Raw genomic sequence first — 20,000 nt, 5'->3', positions numbered from 1 at the left:
TTAGGGTTTAGGGTTTAGGGTTTAAGCTGCTGCGTGCAGCGCTACCCTTCATTTTTCTCTGCATTGCAGCTGAGGGTTTAGGGTTTGGGGTTTAGGGTTTAGAGTGTGGGGCTGAGGCGGGAAAAAACTCGACAAGCAAACAGAAAAAGGTGTTTTAATTTATATTTTCGTTTTTAAAAAGCAAAAAGTAGTTTAAAAATGAAATAAAAGACTAAAGGCGGGCAGCCAGACCCGCCGGCCGCTGCAGGGTCACCGCAGCAGCAGCAGCAGCAGCAGCAGCAGCACAAAAAGCAGCAGCATCAACAGCTGCTGCGGCTCAAAGAGCTCAATTAGCAGCAAATAAAATAAACTGTTTCCCCGAATAAATAGATTTCCAGAAAAAAGGAAACAAATCCCTGAATTTCAGCCGCGGTTTCATGGGGAGCGGAACTGGCCGTGGGACAGCTAGGGTTTAGGGTTTAGGGTTTAGGGTCTAGGGTTAGTATCCCCGGTTATATGGCTGTTGCTAGGTGAAACGTTATAGTTTTGAGTAGGTTTTAATTTAATTAAGGCGAATCTAAATTTAATTTAGAGTTGCAACAAATATAGAGATGGTCAGCAGCAGCTGCAGCAGCAGGAGCAGCTGCTGCCGCAGCAGCTGCTGCTGCTGCAGCTGCTGTCGGCAGCGAGCATTGCAGAGTGTGGGGCAAAGAGGGAGAAATAAAACGAAATAAGAGCCCATATTTGAAGCTTTTTGCCTGTCCCTTGCATTGTTCTGCTGCAACGGCAGCAAGTTTGCTGCTGCTGCTGCTGCTGCTGCAGCTTGCTGCAGCAAAAGGTGTTGCTACGCAGCAGCTCTGCTGCGCAGCACAGGGCTCACTTATTAGCACGCAAGCCCTAAACCCTCAAGCTAAACCCTAGCCCTCTTCTTTCGTGTTAGGGCCCCACAAGCCCCAACCTAAATTCCTCCGCCGACCCTAAACCCTAAACCCTAAACCCTAAACCCTAAACCCTGGGCCGTGAGCGAGCCAGCTTCCAATGTAAGTGGCCCGCTGCTTTCTCCGGACCTCACGATGCTGCAGTAGCTGCTGCAGCAGCAGCACGAGCAGCGGCAGCAGCTGCAACAGCAGCACCCCAAACAGCAGCAGCAACAGCAGCAAAAACAGCAGCAGCAGCAAAGCCAGTTCTGATGCTATCCTCTGGCCGCCAACACCTTGCAGAATCTCCTAACGCCCTTGGGAAGCAAAAAGGATGCTGCTGCTGCTGCTGCTGCTGCCGTCGCGTGGACCTGCAGCAGCAGCAGCAGCAGCAACAGCAGCAGCCCCACTGACACCTGCTGCAGCAGCAGCAACTGGCTCTAGAAGCCACTGCTGCTGATGTCTGAAGGCCAAAGACCCCGCCGGGGCTCCGGCAGAGGGAATGCTGCAGCAGACGCAGGGGAGCACCACAAACCAGCAGCAGCAGCAGCAGCAGCAGCAGCAGCAGCAGCGCAGCCTGCATTTGCATCAAATGTGCAGCCGGGGTGCACTGTAGTTGCTGCAGGAGGCGCTGCAGCTCCTGCAGCAGCAGCAGCAGCTGCTGTTGCTGCTGCTGCAGGTGGATCTGGCATTCAAGGACGAACGCAGCCAACTGGTGGAGCTGCAGCAACGCCGGCTGCAGCAGCAACAGCAGCAGCAGCAGCCGCACGAAAGCCACGATCAGCAGCAGGGCCCCTTACAGCACCTGAGGCAGCAGCAGGAGCAGCAAGAGCAGCAGCAGCAGCAGCAGGTCACTCGTGGTCAGCTGCCTCTTTAATTGTGCCGGTGCGGCAGAAGGAGCGTCCGGGTGCTGCTGCTGCTGCTGCTGCTGCTGCTGCTGCTGCTGCGCCGGGCCCGTCAACTGCTGCAGCTGAACTGCCTAGCAGCAGCAGCAGCAGCAGCAGCAGCAGCAGCAGTAGCAGAGGGCACTGGCGCGGGAGAGGTCGGTTCGCCACAACGCGGCAGCGGCGCCTGCAACAGCAGCAGCAGCAGCAGCAACAGCAGCAGCGGCAGCAGCAGCAGGGGCAGGCCCTAGCAGCAGCCTTCGTAGAGCCTTCAGCAGCAGCAGCAAGACTGCCTCCGCCCCAAACAAAAGGAGTATTTATTAGGCAGGAAGCAGCAACAGAGGCAGCCGTTGCAGCTGCAGCAACACCTGCAGCAACAGCAGCAGCAGCAAGTGCAGCAACAGAACCCGCTGCAGCTGCTGCAACAGCAGCGCCACTGCAGCAGCAACAGCAGCTGCAACCGCAGCAGCAAAACCAGCAGCAGCAGCAGCACCCACGCTCCATCCCTCCCTCTTCGAAAAAGCACCCGGGAGACGGGGCAATTATTGCTGGTTCCGTAACTGCTGCTGCTGCTGCTGCTGCTGCTGCTGCTGCTGCCACATCTGCTGCTCCCGCTGCAGCTGCTCCTGCAGCACAACCGCTTAATGCTGGCTTCCCAAGCGGAGACAGCAGAGCCCCAGAGAGAAATGAAGCAGCAAAAAGGGGCTTAAGGGAACAGCAACTGCAGCAGCAGCAAAGCCAGCGGCTTCAAGAGCAGCAGCAGCAGCAGCAGCAGCAGCAGCAGCAAGCACTTCAAGTTACACGAGTGAAGCAGCAGGGCCACCAGCAGCAGCACGGAACAAATTTGCTTCCGATCATGCTGCCTCACGTCCCCGCAGCAGGTTCAACAGCTCCCGCTGCAGCAGCAGCAGTTTCTACTCCTGCAGCAGCAACAGCAGCAGGCACAGCAGCAGCAGGCACAGCAGCAGCACCCACGGCAACAGCAGCCGCAGCGACGACGCTACCACCGCCACCGCCGCCGCCTCACCGGCAGCAGCAGCAGCAGCAGCAGCCGCAGCAGCAGCAGCTGCTGCAGCCGCCTCAGCAGCAGCAGCTGCAGCAGCAGCAGCTGTTGCAGCCGCCTCAGCAGCAGCAGCTGCAGCAGCAGCAACTGCAGCAGCAGCAGCAGCCGGCCATGCCGCGCCCGCGTTCAAACTTCAGCAGCAGAAGAGGGACAGCCCGCGGAGGTTTAATTCAAGCAAATGCGAGGGCTGGTCTGGGGACCTGGCATGCTGCTGTTACGCAGCAGCAGCAGCAGCAGCAGCAGCAGCAGCAGCAGCTGCTGCTGCAGCAGCAGAGGCCACGGCAGCAACAGCAAAGGCACCAGCACCTACGCGAGGGTCAGCTGCAGCTGCAGCAACAGCCAGAATACCACCGACTACAGCAGCAGCAGCAGCAGCAGCAGCAGCAGCAGCAGCGGCAAAGACTCAGCTGGGGAGACAGCCGAGGCTCCCAAGCCTCTGCATACTCCCCGCGATTTGCTGCAAGCCCTAGGGCTCGCCAGCAGCAGCAGCAGCAGCAGCAGCAGCAGCAGCAGCGATCTAGCGCCTTCTCAGCTTGTGCGCTGAGCAGCCAGTTGCTTCCTTGGATGCGGTGGCAGGCGACACCAGCAGCAGCAGCAGCAGCAGCAGCAGCAGCACAAGCAACAGCAGCTCAAGCAGCAGCAGCAGCGCCCGAGAGGAAGCAGGAGAGTGAGCAAGCAGCAGCAGACCGTCGCCGCCGCGTGTCTCCACGCAGGCCCCCACAGCAGCAGCAGCAGCAGCAGCAGCAACAGATGCTGCAGCAGCAGCAGCAGCAGCAGCAGCAGCAATTGAAGCATTCGCATACGGCACTGTGGTCACTTAGCAAAGCTAGGGTTGCCCCTTCACTAGCCTCACTAGAGCGGCCAGCAACAGCAAGCAGCAGCAGCAGCAGCAGCAGCAAAAGCGCAGTGCTGCTGCAGCAATGCCTGAACGAACAGCAGCAGCGGCAGCAGCTGCAGCAGCTAGAATGCCCTTCTTCCCTGCGCTGGCAGGCAGCAGCAGCTCCAGCAGCAGCTCCAGCAGCTGCAGCTGCCCCCTTTCAGCAGCAGCAGCAGCAGCAGCAGCTGCAGCAGCTGCAGCAGCTGCAGCAGCAGCCGGTGCCGCCGCTGCAGCTCGCTCGCCCGTCAAGCAGCGCTGAGGGCTCGTCCAGCAGCAGCGCGAGAACAGCAGCAGCAGTAGCAGCAGCAGCAACAGCTGCTGCTGCTGCTTCAGCAGCCTATGCAATAGAACCTCTTGAATTAAGAAAGCCCCTAACTGTGGACTCAGCCATTAGGTTTATTCAGGGCTGGATTGGAGTAGTGCATGCAGCAGCAGCAGCAGATGGCTCTCCAACAGCAGCAGCAGCAGCAGCAGCAGCAACTGCTGCTGCAGTGACAGAAGGACAAAGTGAGCTCTGGCCCCACCACAGCCACAAGCAGCAGCAGCAACACAAGCCTTGCTTCTGCTGCGTGTCCTGTGTTGTGCTGCTGCAGAGCTGCTGCAGGAAGACACGGCGCAGCAAATGGGCAGAGAGGTGCAGCAGCAGCAGCAGCAGCAGCAGCAGCAGCAGCAAATGAGGGAGCAGCAAAACGAGCTGAGAGACACGCGGCTGCAGATGTTCATAGACCACCAGCGGCAGTTCCAGCAAACACCGGAAGCAGCTGCAACAGCAGCAGCAGCAGCGGCTGCAGCGGCAGCAGCAGCAGCAGCCCCGCCTCCCCCTCCGCCTGCACAAGCAGCCGCAGCAGCAACTCAAGCAGCAGCGGCAGCAGCAGCAGCAGTAGCAGCAGCAGCAACGGAAAGACGAGGGGCGATGCCCGCCCGTGAGGCGCCAAATCCTGCGGCAGCAGCCACTCAAGCACCTGCTGCTGCTGCTGTTCCTGTTGCTGCTGCTCCAGCTGCTGCTCCTGCTGCTGCTGCTGCTGGGCGTACTGCTGCTGCTGCTACTGCCTTAGAAGCTAGCCAACAGACTCAATATGAGCCTCTACAGCAGCAGCAGCAAGAAGCGGAAAAGCCAGCAGCAGTCAAGCGAAAAAAGAAGGGTCGAAGAAAGTCTCAGCAGCAGCAGCAACAGCAGCAACAGCAGCAACAGCAGCAGCAGCAGCAGCAGCAGCAGCAGCAGACACTGCCGCAGGAGCAGCAACAGCAGCGAGACAACGCAGCTGCTGAGGCCCCCTCCGCTGCTTCCCTTCAGACAAACTTGCAGCTGCGCAGCCGGTGGAGGGAGCAGCAGCCGGGGCTGCAGCAGCAGCAGCAGCAGCAGCAGCAGCAGCAGCAGCTGCAGCAGCAGCCGTGGGAAGAACACCTGCTGCTGGCCTTCGCAAGCCGCGTTAACCAGGGGCCCCGCTTCTCCCATGTGGGGCCCCAGGAGGCCCCCAGGGGCCCCAAGGGTTTTGCTGAGGGCCTCCGTGAGGTTTACAGCAGGCGGGGCTGCGCTGCTCCTGCTGCTGCTGCTGCTGCTGCTTCTGCTGCTGCTTCTGCTGCTGCTTCTGCTGCTGTTGCTGCTGCGGCTGCGCGGCCTCCCGACACTCCACAGAACATGAAGTGGGTCGCTCACCAGCCGCAGCACCATTGGCAACAAGCACAGCAGCAGCAGCAGCAGCAGCAGGTGAGGCAGCAGCAGCAGCTGCAGCAGCAGCAGGAAGCTATTTCACAGAGCTCTTGGCTGTTGACGCTGCAGCAGCACGAAGAGGCAAGTACTGCAGCAGCTGCTGAGGCTGCCTTACCATTTGCTGAGAGTGCAGCAGCAGCAGCAACGCTTGCTGCTGCTGCTGCTACTAAGCGCCAAGCGCTGCTGCTTGGCGGCAGCAGGAGAGACAGCCCCCGCGGACAGCGGCCGCAGCAGCACTTGCAGCAGCAGCTGCAGCAGCAGCAGCAGCTGCAGCAGCAGCTACAAATGCACATGAAGCAGCAAGAACTCTCAGATGCAAGAAGCCAGCAGCAGCAAGGCCCCTTCTGGGTCGCTTCAGGCGTCTGCACGAAAGAGCAGCAGCAGCATCAGCAGCTGCTGCTGCTGCAGCAGCAGCAGCAGCAGCAGCCGTCTGGCAACGACTACTACTACTACACTCAATCCAACATGCTGCTGCAGCAGAGGGACAGTCGTAGCTCGCTGCTGCAGCTGGATTTTAACCAGCAGCAGCAGCAACAGGGGCAGCTGCAGCAGCTGCAGCAGCAGCAGCAGCAAGAAGCAGCAGCCGAAGCGTGGTGCAGCTACTCCCACTTTGGCGAGATAGGGGCCCAAAGCAGCGGAGATGGGGGCATTTTGCAGCAAAAACAGCAGCAGCAGCAGCAGCTGCAGCTGCAACTGCAGCAGCAGCAGCAGCAGCAGCAGCAGAAGAATCTGCACTCACAGTGGCGTCGCCGCGAGAGCTGGGTAGTCCGCAGCCGCAGCAGCAGCTGCCGCAGCAGCAGCAAAGAGAGCGTGCGCAGCTTGCGCAGCAGCAGCAGCAGCAGCAGCAAAAGCAAACTCGACGAAGCCTGGTGTCAGTGGGTGTGCAAACAGTGGGACTTGTGGGTTGCTGCTGCTCCCGTGCTGCGCTGCCTCAGCAGCAGCAGCATTTACTTCTTCAAAGACTGCTACATAATGTTGGAAATACCATTTCCCGTGGCAGCTCGGGGGGCTTTGCTGCGGTGTATAGACACCTCAGGCAGCAGGCAGCGCAGCAGCAGCAGCAGCAGCAGCAGCAGCAGCAGCAGCCGAAGGGGCCCGCAGCTGGGCGACGCAGCGGCGACGCAGACACTCGGCAGCGCCAAGCAGCAGCAGCAGCACGAGCTGCAGCAGCAGCTGCAGCAGCAGCTGCAGCAGCAACAGCTGCAGCCGCAGCAGGACCTCTACTCTGCAGAAAACGTTGAGATAGAGTTCCTGCTGCAGCAGGAACAAGAGCAGCAGCAGAAGCAGCGGCAGTTCCAGCAGCAGTACCAGTCGCAGCTGCAGCAGCAGCAGCTGCAGCAACTGCAGCAGCAACATTGGGTGGAGGGTCCGTGGGTCCCTCAGATGCCAGCGTGGCGGCAGCTGCCCATGCAGCAGCACCAGCAGCTGCAGCAGCTGCAGCAGCTGCAGCAGCTGCAGCAGATGCAGGTGCAGCTGCAGCAGCTGCAGCAGCAGCAGCAGCTGCTGCTGCAGCTAGGACCCCCTGAACGCCCGCTGCTGCTGAGTTCGCAGTCCGCCATAGGGATGCGGGTAAGTGAGCAGCTGCTTCAGGCGCAGCAGCCGCTGCAGCAGCCGCTGCAGCAGCCGCTGCAGCAGGAAGTGCAGCAGGAGGTGCAGCAGCAGCGGCTGCTGCAGCAGCTGCAGCAGCAAAGCAACCTGCAGCAGCAAAGGGAGCTGCCCCTAGTGCCCCCCGACAGCAGCTTAACTGTCAAATGTTTTGATCTTGAAAGCTGCAGTCTGATATCTTTTCCCTGCTTCGACCAGCTGTTTTGTCCTGCCCCGTTTCCTGCTGCTGCTGCTGCTGCTGCTGCTGCTGCTGCTGCTGCTTTTCAGTCCGTGCTCGAGACAGCAGCAGCAGCAGCAGCAAAAAGAGCCACAGAAGCAGCAACTAAGTGGGCGCATGCAGCGCTCACTGGGCCCCCGCCTTCGCCGCCCCCAGCCTCAAGCGGCGGCCTCGACTCCAGCATCAGCAGCAGCAGCAGCAACAACAGCAGCAGCAGCAGCAGCAGCAGCAGCAGCAGCTTTGAGTGGCAACTGAGCGCTGCAGCAACTATCTGCGGGAAGGAGGCCATCCGCTCGGTGGCCAAGACCCTCTACAGGAAGATGAAGCAACAGGGCCTCGCTCAGCAGCAGCAGCAGCAGCAGCAGCAGCAGAAGCAGCAGCAGCAGCAAGCCCTGCATGGCCAGCTAGCCGAGCTCCTGGTAGCAGCAGCAAAACGGCCAAGCTTGCCCAGACTGAGGGCCCTTTGGAAGAGGCTGGGGGCCCCCAGGGGCCCCCACTCTTTGCTGCTGCCTGTGAGGCTGCATGCATCTTTCTGCAGGCGGAAGCTGCACAGCCAGCCCCCTGCAGCAGCAGCAGCAGCAGCAGCAGCTGCAGCAGCAGCAGCAGCTGAGGAGTTGCCAAGCCATTTCGCAGGGCATGCACTAGAAGCGGGAATAGCAGCCCCAGCAGCAGCAGCAGCAGCAGCAGCAGCAGCAGAGCCGGACTCTACGTTTGGTGAATGCAGCAGCCTAGGCCTATCACCAGAGGCAGCAGCAGCATCAACAGCAGCAGCAACAGCAGCAGCAACAGCAGCAGCGCGTCGTGAGGCAGCTGCGAGCAGCCCTGCAGTGAAGCTGCTCCCGGAGTCGCTGGAAGGCCACCTGCAGCTGCTGCCTGCTGCTGCTGCTCCTGCTGCTGCTGCTGCTGCTGCTGCTGCTGCTGCAGGCCGCAGCAAGGCTGCGCAAGCCAGCATATGCCTGCTGCTGAGGCCCCGTGGAGCAGCAGCACAGCGGCAGCAGCGGCGTCTGCTGCTGCAGATACGGAGGCGACTCGTGGTGGAACGGAAGCTGCAGCAGCACTGTCAAGAGCAGCAGCAGCAGCAGCAGCAGGTGCAGTTGCTGCTGCAGCAGCAACACCAGCTCCTGCAGCACGTAGAAGAAGGCATGGGCCTATACAGGGAGGGCGCTTTGCTGGCTGAGGCAGCACGTTTGAAATTAGCTCAGCAGCAGCCAGCAGCAGCAGCAGCAGCAGCAGCAGACGCAGCAGCAGCAGAAGCACTGCTGCCTGCTGCTGCAGCAGAGCCCCCAGCAAATAGCTGCAGCTCAGGGGGCCCCAGAGAGCCATATGACTTAACGCGGCCCTGGACTATTTCCTCCCTTGCTGCTTCTGGGGGCCCCTCAGGGGCCCCCCTAGGGGCCCCCGCAGGGGCCCCAGCGGGCTCCTCCCCAGGGGCCCCCTTAGGGGGCCCCCTGGGGGCCCCCCTGGGGGCCCCCCAGGGGGCCCCCCTGGGGGCCCCCCTGGGGGCCCCCCTGGGGGCCCCCCTGGGGGCCCCCCCAGGGGGCCCCCAGGGGGCCCCTGCTGCAGATAGCAGTCAGTGGTCTTGGGTGGAGGACTTCTGCAGCCGCGCTGCGGATTACTGGGCGCGCATGCCTTTGTGCGACGAGCAGGTGAAGCAGGCAGAGCAGCAGCAGCAGCAGCAGCAGCAGCAGCAGCAGCAGCAGCAGCAGCAGCAGGGACCCGAGGTGGGGATAGAAGAGTGGCAGCAGCTGTACGCCCCACTGGGCCCCGAGATGCTGTGGACTCCTTTGCCCGGCCGCCCCCGCTGCCCCAGCTGCGGGGGCTGCTGGGGGGGTTTGGGGATTAGCTGCGACGGGCAAGTGGTGAAGTTGCTGCCAGCTTTGCTGCTGCAGCAGCAGCAGCAGCAGCAGGCAGCAGCGAGCGCGCGGGACCCCCGGCTGCAGCAGCTCAAGGCGAAAGGCGCCGTCCTGCTGCAGCACCAGCGCCTCCAGGAGAAGCACAAGAAGTACGTGCTGCAGCAGCTGCAGCAGCAGCTGCAGCAGCAGCCGCAGCAGCAACGCAGACACAGACAAAGACACAGACACCACAGCAGAGAAACCCCCAGACTTTCCCCGCTGCTGGAGCCAGCCAGCGCGCCGCCTCCGCTGCGCATTTCTGCTGAAGAGAAGGCAGCAGTGCCTGCAGCAGCAGTTGCTGCAGCAGCAGCAGCAGCAACAGCAGCAGCAGCAGCAGACGACTGCCTGCACCGCACCTGCGACTGCCCCGTCGGCCTCTACGCAGAAGCAGGGCGCTTCTGGCCTGCTGCTGCTGCTCGCTCGGCTGCCTCTGCTTCCGCTGCAGCTGCCACAGAAGCAGCAGCAGCAGCAGCAGCAGCAGCAGCAAAAGCGCGAGAGGCTGGCTCCCAAAGCAGCTGGCAGGACGAAATCCACAAAGCAGCAGCAGCAGCAGCAGACGCCATCGAGTTTGCTGCTCAGGCGAGCTCGGGCGACCTCTGCAGCAGCCTGCCCTCGCGGCTGTCGATGGCTGCTGCTGCGGGCTCCGCCCGCAGCAGCAGCAGCAGCAGCAGCAGCAGCAGCAGCAGCAGCAGCGTGAGGTGGGGCATGGGCAGCGACCCGCAGAGCAACCTGGCGGAGGCCAACGCCATCGCGCTGCTGGCCATGGGCAACGCAGCAGCAGCAGCAGCACTTCTGGACAAAGACACTGCTGCTTTGCTGTCGCACTTGGTCTTCGTGCTGCAGCCGCAGCTGCTGCAGTCCCGCGCTTTGCTGCCGCTGCTGCAGCTGCTGAGTCACTTGCGGGGTTTGTGGCTGTGCGACTTCATGCGGCCCGAGGCGGAGGGAGCAGCAGCAGCTTCTCCGGGGGTCTTCTCGCCGCCCTGGCAGCAGCAGCAGCAGCTGCTGCTGCAGCAGCAGCAGCAGCAGCAGCAGCAGCAGCAGCAGCACGGCCGACACTGGGACGCCCGCAGAGACCCCACAGAAGGCATTGGCGGCCTCCGCTGTTTGCTGCAGCCGCTGCTGTCCAGAAGGGCCCGGCAGCTAATGGCAGTTCTCTTCCAAACTGCGCAGTGCGGCCTCGTCAAAGAGACCTAGCCTGCTGCTGCTGCTGCTGCTGCTGCTGCTGCTGCTGCTGCTGCTGCTGCTGCTGCTGCTGCTGTTGGTGCTGCCGAGGCGGCTGCCACTGCGGCGGCTGGAGAGTCAGAGGCGGCGGGCGCTGAGGCAGCAACGGGATTCGCAGCAGCGGCAGCAGCAGCAGCTGCAACAGCTGCTGCTGCTGCCGCTGCTGCAGCTGCTGCAGCAGCTGCAGCTGCAGCGACTACTTGTCAGCAGATAGCGCTGTCCCAACGGAAGCGCTAAAGCCTTGTGCTGCTGCTGTTGCTGCTGAGCAGCTAGCTAGCTAGCTAGCTCGATGCCTGGAAGCCTACCAGCTAGCTGGCTCGCTAGCCAGCCACGCGGCTGGCTAGCTAGCTGGCTAGCCAGCTAGCTAGCCATGTAGCTAGCCACATAGCCAGCCATACAGCCAGCAATACAGCCTCCGGGCCATCTAGATAGCTGGCTGGCTAGCCAGAAAGCCAGCCAGCAAGCCAGCCAGCTAGCCAGCTAGCTAACCGGCTAGCTAGCCAGATAGCCAGCTAGCCAACCAGCTAGCCAACTAGCCAACAAGCTAGCCAGCCAGATGGCCAGCTAGCCAGCTGGCTCTACAGCTCGCCAGCAGTTCGTCTGCGGGCTAGCCAAGGCCGAGCGTGCAGCGCGTTTGAACGGGGTCCGCTGCCCAGCTAGCTAGCCAGCGAGCTAGCTAACCAGCTAGCTAGCTGGCTAGCTAGCCAGCTAGCTAGCCAGCTAGCTAGCTGGCTAGCCAGCTAGTTAACAAACTAGGTAGCCAGCTAGCCAGCTAGCTCGCTAGCTCGCTAGCTAGCTGCGTAGCCGGCTGACTATTTATCTTGCTAGCTGGCTAGCTAGCTAGCTGGCTAGCCGGCTAGCTAGCTAGCTGGCTGGCTAGCTAGCTAGCTAGCACTGTGGGCCGCAGGCTAACTCCGGGTTTTATAGCTAGCTGCTGCGCCTTCTATTGGCTAGTTCACCCACAGTTTGGAAAGTCCGTGGGATGGTATGAAACGCCGCAAGCAGTCTTCGCACTGCTGCTGCTGCTGCTGCTGCTGCCGTTGCTGCTGCTACTGCTGCTACTAGTGTTGCTGCTGCTGCTGCTGACGAGGCACTGTGTTGCTGCTGCGGTTCTTCTGCTGCTGAAGTGTGGGGCCCTGAGGAGAGCTGTTAACTGTTTTTAAAGACAGGAGCAGCAGCGGCAGCAAGAGCAGCAGCAGCAATAGCGACTTCAGTACGAGCAGCAGCAGATGCAGCAGCAGCAGTGGCAGCAGCAGTGGCAGCAGCAACAGGGCAATACGCAGCAGCAGCAGCAGAAGCAGCAGAAGCAGCAGAAGCAGCAGAAGCAGCAAGAGGAGCCGCAACAAGAGCACCTGTAGTTGTAGGTACTTAAGAGAAAGTGACCGGCGACGTAGCTAAAAGCTGCTGCCGCTGCTGCTGCTGCTGCTGCTGCTGCTGCTGCTGCTGCTGCTGCTGCTGCTAGTGTAGCTGCTGTTGATGCTGATGCTTGCCTTAGTGTCTAGCACCTAAGCAGCAACAGTGGCAGCAGCAGCAGCAGCAGCAGCAGCAACAGGGCCACTGGCAGTTACAGCAGCAGGCAGCAGCAGCAGCAACAGTGGCAGCAGGACTCCCGGCCGCAGCAGCAGCAGCAGCAGCAACAGTGGCAGCAGGACACCCGGCCGCAGCAGCAGCAGCAGCAGCAGCAGCACAGCGAGCTGCTGCTAGGCCCCGGGGGTGCAGCAAAAGGCAAAAGACACAGGGAAGCAGCAAACTCAAAGAAGAAGCAAAAGGAGCAGCAGCAAGAAACACAGGAGAAAAGAAAAGACAAAAAAGAAAAAAAGGAAAAAAATAAAAAAAGACTTTGAGAGATAATTTGAAACAAAAAGAAAACCAAAAAGAAATAAAAAAACAAAAAGACCCAAAAAGACATTAAGGGGCCTTTGGCGCCAGTAGGAAGCAGTGCAGCAAACCCAATCAGCAGCAGCAGCAGCAGCAGCAGCAGCAGCAGAAGCAGCAGCAGTTAAAGGGGCAGCAGCAGAAGCAGTAGCAGCAGCAGGTGCAGCGGCAGCAGACAACAGAGGAAGCGCAAAAAATGCCCCAGCCTCCCTTCAACCCCACCCTCGAGGGTTTAGGGTTTAGGGTTTAGGGTTTAGGGTTTAGGAGCCGCTGGCAGCGCTGGGAGCTGCGGTGCTGCTCCCTGGCGCCCACAGCAGCCAGCCAGCCCCTCTAAACCCTAAACCCTAAACCCGTAACCCTAAACCCTAAACCCTAAACCCTAAACCCTAAACCCTCGGGAGGTTAAGCGCTCTTTAAGAGCTAAAGAAGCACTCCACAACGCAACAGAACCCACAACGTTGCCCCTAGGGTCTAGGGTTTGGCGTCTAGGGTTTAGGGTTTACGTCGTCTAGGGTTTAGGGTTTACGCCAGCTAGGGTTTAGGGTCTTCGCCGTCTAGGGTTTAGGGTTTACGCCATCCCACTGGAGTACCGCCAGCAGCAACTCTGGCTCTCGGCGCTGCTGCAGTTGGCTGAGGGGAAGGGCTAGGGTTTAGGGTTTAGGGTTTAGCTTTCGCTGCTCTAGGGTTTGCCTCCTGCTGCCCCACAGACTCATAGACAGACCGCCAGCAGCAGCTGCAGCACTGGCAACTCAGCAGCAGCAGCAGCAGCAACAGCAGCAGCAGCGGCAGCAGCAGCAGCAGCAGTGGCTGTAGTCCCATCAACACAAGGCAGCACACAGAAGGAAAGCCTTGCCCTATTACAGTTCCTGGAATAGAGAATAGCCAGAGACGCAGCAGCAGGAGCAGCAGTAGCAGCAGCAGCAGCAGCAGCAGCAGCAGCAGCGGCAGCCGCAGCAGCAGCAGCCTGAACCAAAAGAGCGTTAGTACATGTAAGACACTTTAATGAGGCGCTGATGATGCAGCAGCAGCAACCGCCACGGTAACAGCAGCAGCAGCAGCAGCAACGGCAGCAGCAGCAGCAGCAGCGGCAGCAGCAATGTCTGGTGCGCAGCCACCGAGACACACCAGCGGCAGCACACCGCAGACCCTGAACTCGTGCTGCTGCAGCAAGAAAACAAATTGAAATTGGATGTATAAAAGCAGGAGGGAGCTCGAAGAAGTAGTTGGGAGCCTGCTGCTGCTGCTGCTGCTGCTGCACAGAGCAGCAGCAGCACCAGTTGCTGCTCCTGTTGCGGCTTGGCAACACGGGTGGGTGCCGCTGCTGCTGCTGCTGCTGCTGCTGCTCGCTCTTTATTGCCGTTGTTCCTTCGATATACACATCTTTTTATCTTTGCTGCCTCATTTGTTTGGTGTTTCTTGCTGCAGCAAGAGGGTTGCTGCAGCAGCAGCACCCGTTGCTGCTCGTGCTGCTGCCGCTTGTGCCGCCCCAGCGGGAGCTCGTACTGCGCGGGAGCAGCAGCAGCAGCAGCAGCAGCAGCAGGCGCAGCAGCATCTACATTCCCCTTGTCTATTCTTCTCCTTTCGCTACAGCAGCTGCTTTGCTTTGAAACCGATGAGGACGAGCAGCAGATTGATTGTTGCTGCTGCTTCTCGGGTGTGCGGTCGTGCTGCTGCTGCCTGTGCTGCTGCTGCTGCTGCTGCTGCACGGGTCTGTGTACGCAGGGGTGACAGGCAGCTCAGCAGCTCCTGCTGCCTTCCCTAAGAAGTTATTTCGGGTTAATAATTAGCAGCAGCGCAGCAGCGCGGGTTGCTGCTGCTGCAGCGCAGCAGCAGCAGCAGCAGCGAGGGCGGGAACGGGAAACGCTGCGGCGTGCACGGGATAGAGAGCGTAGGGGGGTGAGTGGAGCAGCAGCAGCAGCAGCAGCAGCAGCAACTCGTTTTTGCGAACTTGCTGCTGCTGGCCTCGAGTTTAAGGCTTAGAGGAGCTGCAGCAGCAGGGAGGTGTTGCTGCTGCGGTGTGCCCACGTACACCTCAGGCGGCCGCGTCGAACTGCTGCAGCTGCTGCTGCTGCAGCAGCAGCAGCAGCAACTGCTGCTGCTGCAGCAACTGCTGCTGCTGCTGCTGCTGCTGCCCTTGAAATGCACGCGCAGCAGCCCCTACCCACACACCCAGCAACCACTGCCCAGGGGCCTTCAGCAAAATGAGTGCAGCAGCAAATGGGGTGGCGGCTGTGGGGCCCCCCCCGGAGGCCCTTGACCGCAGCAGCAGCAGCAGCAGCAGCAGCAGCAGCAGCAGCAGCAGCAGCGGCAGCTGCAGCAGGGACTGCTTCGCAGAGGCCCCACCTACAGAGCCCGCCTTCATCTCCTCTTTAGCCACAGTGCTCGAGCACCTGGTCTCCTCAGCAGCAGCAAACAGTAAGTGCAGCAGCAGCAGCAACAGCAGCAGCAGCAGCAGCAGCAGCAAAATGCGTATGTGCAGCACAGTCCGTGTCATTTAGCCCTAGGCCCTTAAAGGTTTTGCTGCTGCTGTTTGTCTCCTTATTTGTCTGCGGCTTTTCTCTTTTTGCGTCTCTTCTTCTTTTGCTGCTGCTGCTGTTGCTGCTGCTGCTGCTGCTGCTGCTGCTATTGCTGCTGCGGCTGCTGCCTCCTTGTTGCTGCTGGCTTCTCTTCGTGTCTCTTTCCATTTCTTTTTTATTTCTTTTTGTTTGTTTTTAATTCTTTTTTATTTCTTTATTTCTTTTTAATTCTTTTTAATTCTTTTTAATTCTTTTTTATTTCTTTTTATTGCCTTTTACTTCTTTTTCTTTTTTATTTCTTTTTCCCCCGCCTTCTTGCTGCCAATTTATTCGTTTGCTGCAGCAGCAGCAAACAAGTAAATTTGCAGCAGCAGCAGCAGGAGTGTTGCTGCAGCAGCACTCCGTTTTGCTGCTGCTGCTGCTGCTGCTGCTGCGGCTGCTGCGGCTGCTGGCGCGTCCTCATTAAGTTTATTTCCCTATGCTATTTTAATTTGTTTTTCTGTTTATTTATTATTTTTATTTATTTATTTATTTACTTTAATTAATTAATTGATTATAAATTAATTAATTTATTTATTATTTAATTAATTCATTTATTTATTTATGTTTGTCTTTATCTCTTCTTTATCTTTATTTATTTAATTTTATTTTTTAATTTTATTTATTTCTAATTTTGTCCTTTTGCTTTCCTCTCAGTTCTCCTTTTTGGTTCTTTTTTATTTATTTAATTTTTTAATTTAATTAATTATTTAATTTAATTTAATTTCTTCATTTAATTGATTTATTTAATTGATTTATTTAATTGAATTTATTTAATTGAATTTATTTAATTGAATTTATTTAATTGAATTTATTTAATTGAAATTATTTAATTGAATTTATTTAATTGAATTAGTTTGATTTAATGCATTTTTATTTTATTTTATTTTTTTTATTTTTAATTCTTTTTGTTTGCATTTCATTTCTTTCATTTTTAATTTATTTTATTTCCTTCCATTCCGTTTCATTTATTCTTTTATTTATTTAATTCCTTTTTACCTTTTTTGTTTCTTTTGTAATTTATTTCTCTCTTATTTCTTTTATTTCTTTATTTCTCTCTTATTTCTTTTATTTCTTTATTTCTTTATTTCTTTCATTTGTTTGTCTTTTATTTTATTTATTGTCTTTTTATGATTTCTTTTTCTACATTTACGTCATACCCTCTCAACCGCCCTTTGTCCCTTCTTCCAACACTTGCTGCTGCTGCTGCTGCTGCTGCAGCAGCAGCAGCAGCTGCTGCTGCTGCATCCCTGCCAGTGCCTGTGCCCTTGCTGCTGCTGCTGCTGCTGCTCCCGCAGCAGCGCCTGCTGCTGCATCTGCCCCCCCTCCCCCCCCCCCCATCCCGCTGCTGCTGCTGCTGCTGCTGCTGCTGCTGCTGCTGCTGCTGCTGCTGCAGGCGGGGGCGGGACCACGGCGTTTCACGGTGTATGTACACCCGGGATCTCGGTGTCTGCCTACCTGCAGCGGCTGCTGCGGTACTTCGGCTGCAGCAACGAGTGCTTCGTGCTGGCCCTGGTGTACATCGACCGTTTGCTGCAGCAGCACAGCAGCAGCAGCAGCAGCAGCAGCAGCAGCAGCAGCTTTTGCCTCTCGCCGCTGAACGTCCACCGGCTGCTGCTTGCTGCTGTTGCTGTTGCTGCTAAGTTCTATGATGACGTTTACTACAGCAACAAGCACTACGCGCGGGTGGGGGGTGTACGTACACCCGAACTTAACCTCTTGGAAGCTCAGTTTCTTTCTCTCATTTCTTTTCATCTTTTTGTTTCTCCAGAAGAATACAACAGGTACAGAACGAATGTGATGGCAGCAGCACTGAGTGCTTCGCTGCAGCTGCAGCAGCGCGCGCTGCCGCGGCGGCTGCAGCAGCAGCAGCAGCAGCAGCTGCAGCAGCTGCAGCAGCAGCTGCAGCTGCAGCAGCAGCAGCACAGGCAGCAGCGACAGACACACGCCCACTTCCACCACCACAACGAACTCCACAAACACCACCACCACCACCAACACCAGCAGCAGCAGCTGCAGCAGCAGCAGCTGCAGCAGCAGCAGCTGCAGCAGCAGCAGCTGCAGCAGCAGCAGCTGCAGCAGCAGCAGCTGCAGCAGCTGCAGCTGCAGCACGCTGCTGCTGCGCACGACGCGCAGCGGCAGACGCCCCACGCCCGCGAACCCCCGAACCGCCACCAGCTGCAGCAGGAACGCGCCAAGCAGCAGCAGCAGCAGCAGCAGCAGCAGCAGCAGCAGCAGGAAGACGCGCCGGGAACAACGCGCGCAGCAGAGACCAGGCACCACGAGCAGCAGCTCCAGCACCTGCAGCAGCAGCAACTGCAGCAGCAGCAGCAGCAGCAGCAGCTCCAGCTGCAGCTGGCCATGGTCACCTACGCAGGCGACCGCGACCCACACAGCCACCGCAGCAGCTGCAGCGACAGCAGCTGCAGCGGAGGCAGCAGCAGCTGCTGCTGCTGCTGCTGCAGCTGCGCGTGGCAGCAAAGCCAAGCAGACGGCAGCACTGTTGCTTCTTCGGGGGGCCTGCGGCTGAGCGAGTCCGTCGAGACGCCGAGCAGCAGCAGCAGCGCAGCAGCAGCAGCAGCAGCAACCACTCTTGTTGCAGCAGCAGCAGCCTGCGAAGACTCCCCACTTGCGGGCGAACCCGCCAGAGGCCGCAGCTTCCAGCAGCCCCAACTGCAGCAGCAGCAGCTCCAGCAGCAACACCTGCTGCAGCAGCAACAGTTGCAGCAGCAGCAGCTCCAGCAGCAGTTGCAGCAGCAGCAGTTGCAGCAGCAGCAGCTCCAGCAGCAACAGCTGCAGCAGCAACAGCTGCAGCAACAGCAGTTGCAGCAGCAGCTGCAGCAGCAGCAGCTGCAGCAACAGCAGCTGACCTTGCAAGCACACGCATGTGGCAGCAGCAGCTGGTGTGTTGCCAGCAGCAGCTACGCCGAGCAGCACCAGAACACTGCAGCAGCCGGCGCAGCAGCAGCAGCAGCAGCAGCAGGGTACAGCGCGCACCCTCGACATTTTGTGGTGCTTGGACAAGACCAACGGCAGCAGCAGCAGCAGCAGCAACAGCAGCAACAGCAGCAGCAGCAGCAGCAGCACTCAGGGGTGTGGGATGCGCTCTGTCACCCAGAGGAGGACTGCTGCGCCCCTGCAGGCGAGCAGCAGCAATATGCAGCACTACTGGGGCAGCAGCAGCAGCAGCAGCAGCAGCAGCACTATTGCCAGAACGGGCTGCAGCAACGGCTGCAGCTGCAACTGGCGCAGCATTTGCAGCAGCAGCAGCAGCTGCTGCAGCTGCGGCTGCAGTCGCGGGAGCACCGCTGCCAGGCAGTCAGTGCCCGGCCCCGGCGCATCGTGCGTGCTGCTGCTGCTGCTGCTGTTGCTGCTGCTGCTGCTGCTGCTGCTAATGGGTCTTACTCTGTTTCTGAGGAAGACACACCTCTGGGGGCTCCAGCAAAAAGGCGAGGAGACACAAAGAGCAGCAGCGCAGCAGCATGTGTGAGGAGCTCCGAGTGCCTCTGCAGCAGGGACGCAGCAGCAGCAGCAGCAGCTGCTGCTGCTGCTGCTGCTGCAGGCAGCAGCGCAACCAGCAGCAGCGGGGGTGGAGCTGGTGCTTCGAATGCAGCGGCAGCAGCAGCAGGAAGGGCCGGCGGATCCTTCTTGTCGGGCCCCGCAGCAAAGCCGAGCTTGTCTTGCAGCAGCAGCAGCAGCAGCAGCAGCAGCTGCTGCTGCTCCACAGTCTCCCCCTCAATGGGGCATGCAACTGGCAGCACTTGCTGCGCCTCTGAGGCTCCTTCGCCCACTTCCCCAGCCTGTTACACTTCGCCGCAGGAGCAGCAGTTTGCTGCTGCGCAGCCAGCAGCAGCAGCAGCAGCAGCAGCAGCAGCAGACGGGGAGGGCTGCAGCGGCGACGACGCCTTCACCCAGAGACTGATCACTCGCCTGCAGCAGCAGCAGCAGCAGCAACGGTCTTTGTTCCTGCAGCAGCAGCAGCAGCAGCAGCGAGCCCTCATGCGTTTGCAATTTCCAGGGGCCACGGCCTCCCACACGCAGCAGCAGCCGCAGCAGCAGCAGCAGCAGCAGCAGCAGCAGCAGCAGGCTCTCGCAGATCCTTGCGCCACAGCAACAGAAGCTGGGTACTGCAGCAGCTCTTTGAGGGACCAACGGCTGCTGACGGTTTTGCGTGGGCAGCAGCACTTGCTGCAGCAGCGGCTGCAGCAGCAGCAGCACCTTCTTCGACACCAAAGGCTAGCCATTCAGCAGCAGCAGCAGCTGCAGTCCCAGCGAAGTGCTGCAGTACTCCTCGGCTTCCAGGGTGTATGAGGCAGAGCAGGCGCAGCAGCAGCAGCAGCAGCAGCAGCAGCAGCAGCAGCAGCAGCAGTTGCTAGTGCCGCAGCAGTTGCTGCGGCAGCAGATTGCGCGTGAACAACGTTTTAAGCAGCAGCAGCTCCAGAGGAGCTGGTGCCACCGTGTCGCCGGACAGCAGCAGCAGCAGCAGCTGCTGCAGCAGCAAGAGCTCCGGCAGCACCCGCTGCAGCAGCAGCAGCTGCAGCAGCAGACCCGCCCAGTGCTTTTGGGCGGCGCAGACCCCAGCGGCAGTGTGGGTATTTCAGCAGCAAAAGCAGCAGCAGCAGCAGCAGCAGCAGCTGCTGCTGCTGCTACTAAATCAAACGATTCGTATCAGTCTGCTTCCTCTCCCAGGAACTGCGGCGCGTAGCAGCAGTGACTGCAACAGCGCAGCAGCAGCAGCAGCAGCAGCAGAAGCAGCAGTAGCAGCAGTGTGCCCGCCTACTCGCTGCGACAAAAGCAGCTGCAGCAGCAGCAGAGTTTTGTTGTGTTGCCTTAGAGATTAATTGCTGCTGCTGCTCTCGCGGCCCCGCCAACAGCCTCCGCTGCTGCAGCAGATGATAGTGCTGCTGCTGCAGCAAGCAGAAGCGGCAGCAGCTGCTGCCGCAGTTTTCATTCAGCGCAGGAGCGCTGGAGTGTATGTACATGCAGCGCCTAAAGGTCGGCAGCAGCAGCAGCAGCAGCAGCAGCTGCTGCTGCTGCTGCTGCACCAGGGCAGCAGCTGCTCACCATTTTTCTCTGTACTAAAGCAGCAGCAGAAGCAGCGACTTGCTGCTGCTGCTAGTGACCCCAGGAGATTTGACTGGGGGATTGGCCTGCAGCAGACAGAGAGAGCAGCAGCAGCAGCAGCAGTAAGCTGCTGCTGCTGC

General features: G+C 59.2%; 2 protein-coding genes across 2 annotated transcripts; both read left to right on the top strand.

Moving 5' to 3' along the window:
- Positions 1-9,022: 9,022 nt before the first annotated feature.
- ENH_00044180 (hypothetical protein, conserved) lies at positions 9,023-10,339 on the top strand (the record flags this gene model as incomplete). The annotated part of the gene is made up of 1 exon (XM_013585367.1): positions 9,023-10,339. One exon carries the CDS (start codon positions 9,023-9,025, stop codon positions 10,337-10,339), a length of 1,317 nt encoding a protein of 438 aa, XP_013440821.1.
- A 4,103-nt stretch (positions 10,340-14,442) lies between these two features.
- On the top strand, positions 14,443-19,501 carry ENH_00044170 (cyclin, N-terminal domain-containing protein, putative; the record flags this gene model as incomplete). Its single annotated transcript, XM_013585366.1, has 3 exons — positions 14,443-14,656; positions 16,193-18,967; positions 19,113-19,501. 3 exons carry the CDS (start codon positions 14,443-14,445, stop codon positions 19,499-19,501), a joined length of 3,378 nt encoding a protein of 1,125 aa, XP_013440820.1.
- Positions 19,502-20,000: the final 499 nt, after the last annotated feature.

Source organism: Eimeria necatrix, genomic scaffold (assembly GCF_000499385.1).
Source record: "Eimeria necatrix Houghton genomic scaffold, Enh_scaff32, whole genome shotgun sequence".
Taxonomy (NCBI): domain Eukaryota; phylum Apicomplexa; class Conoidasida; order Eucoccidiorida; family Eimeriidae; genus Eimeria; species Eimeria necatrix.
The sequence above is the reverse complement of the archived record's forward strand: the minus strand, read 5'-3'. Positions and strand labels throughout refer to the sequence as shown.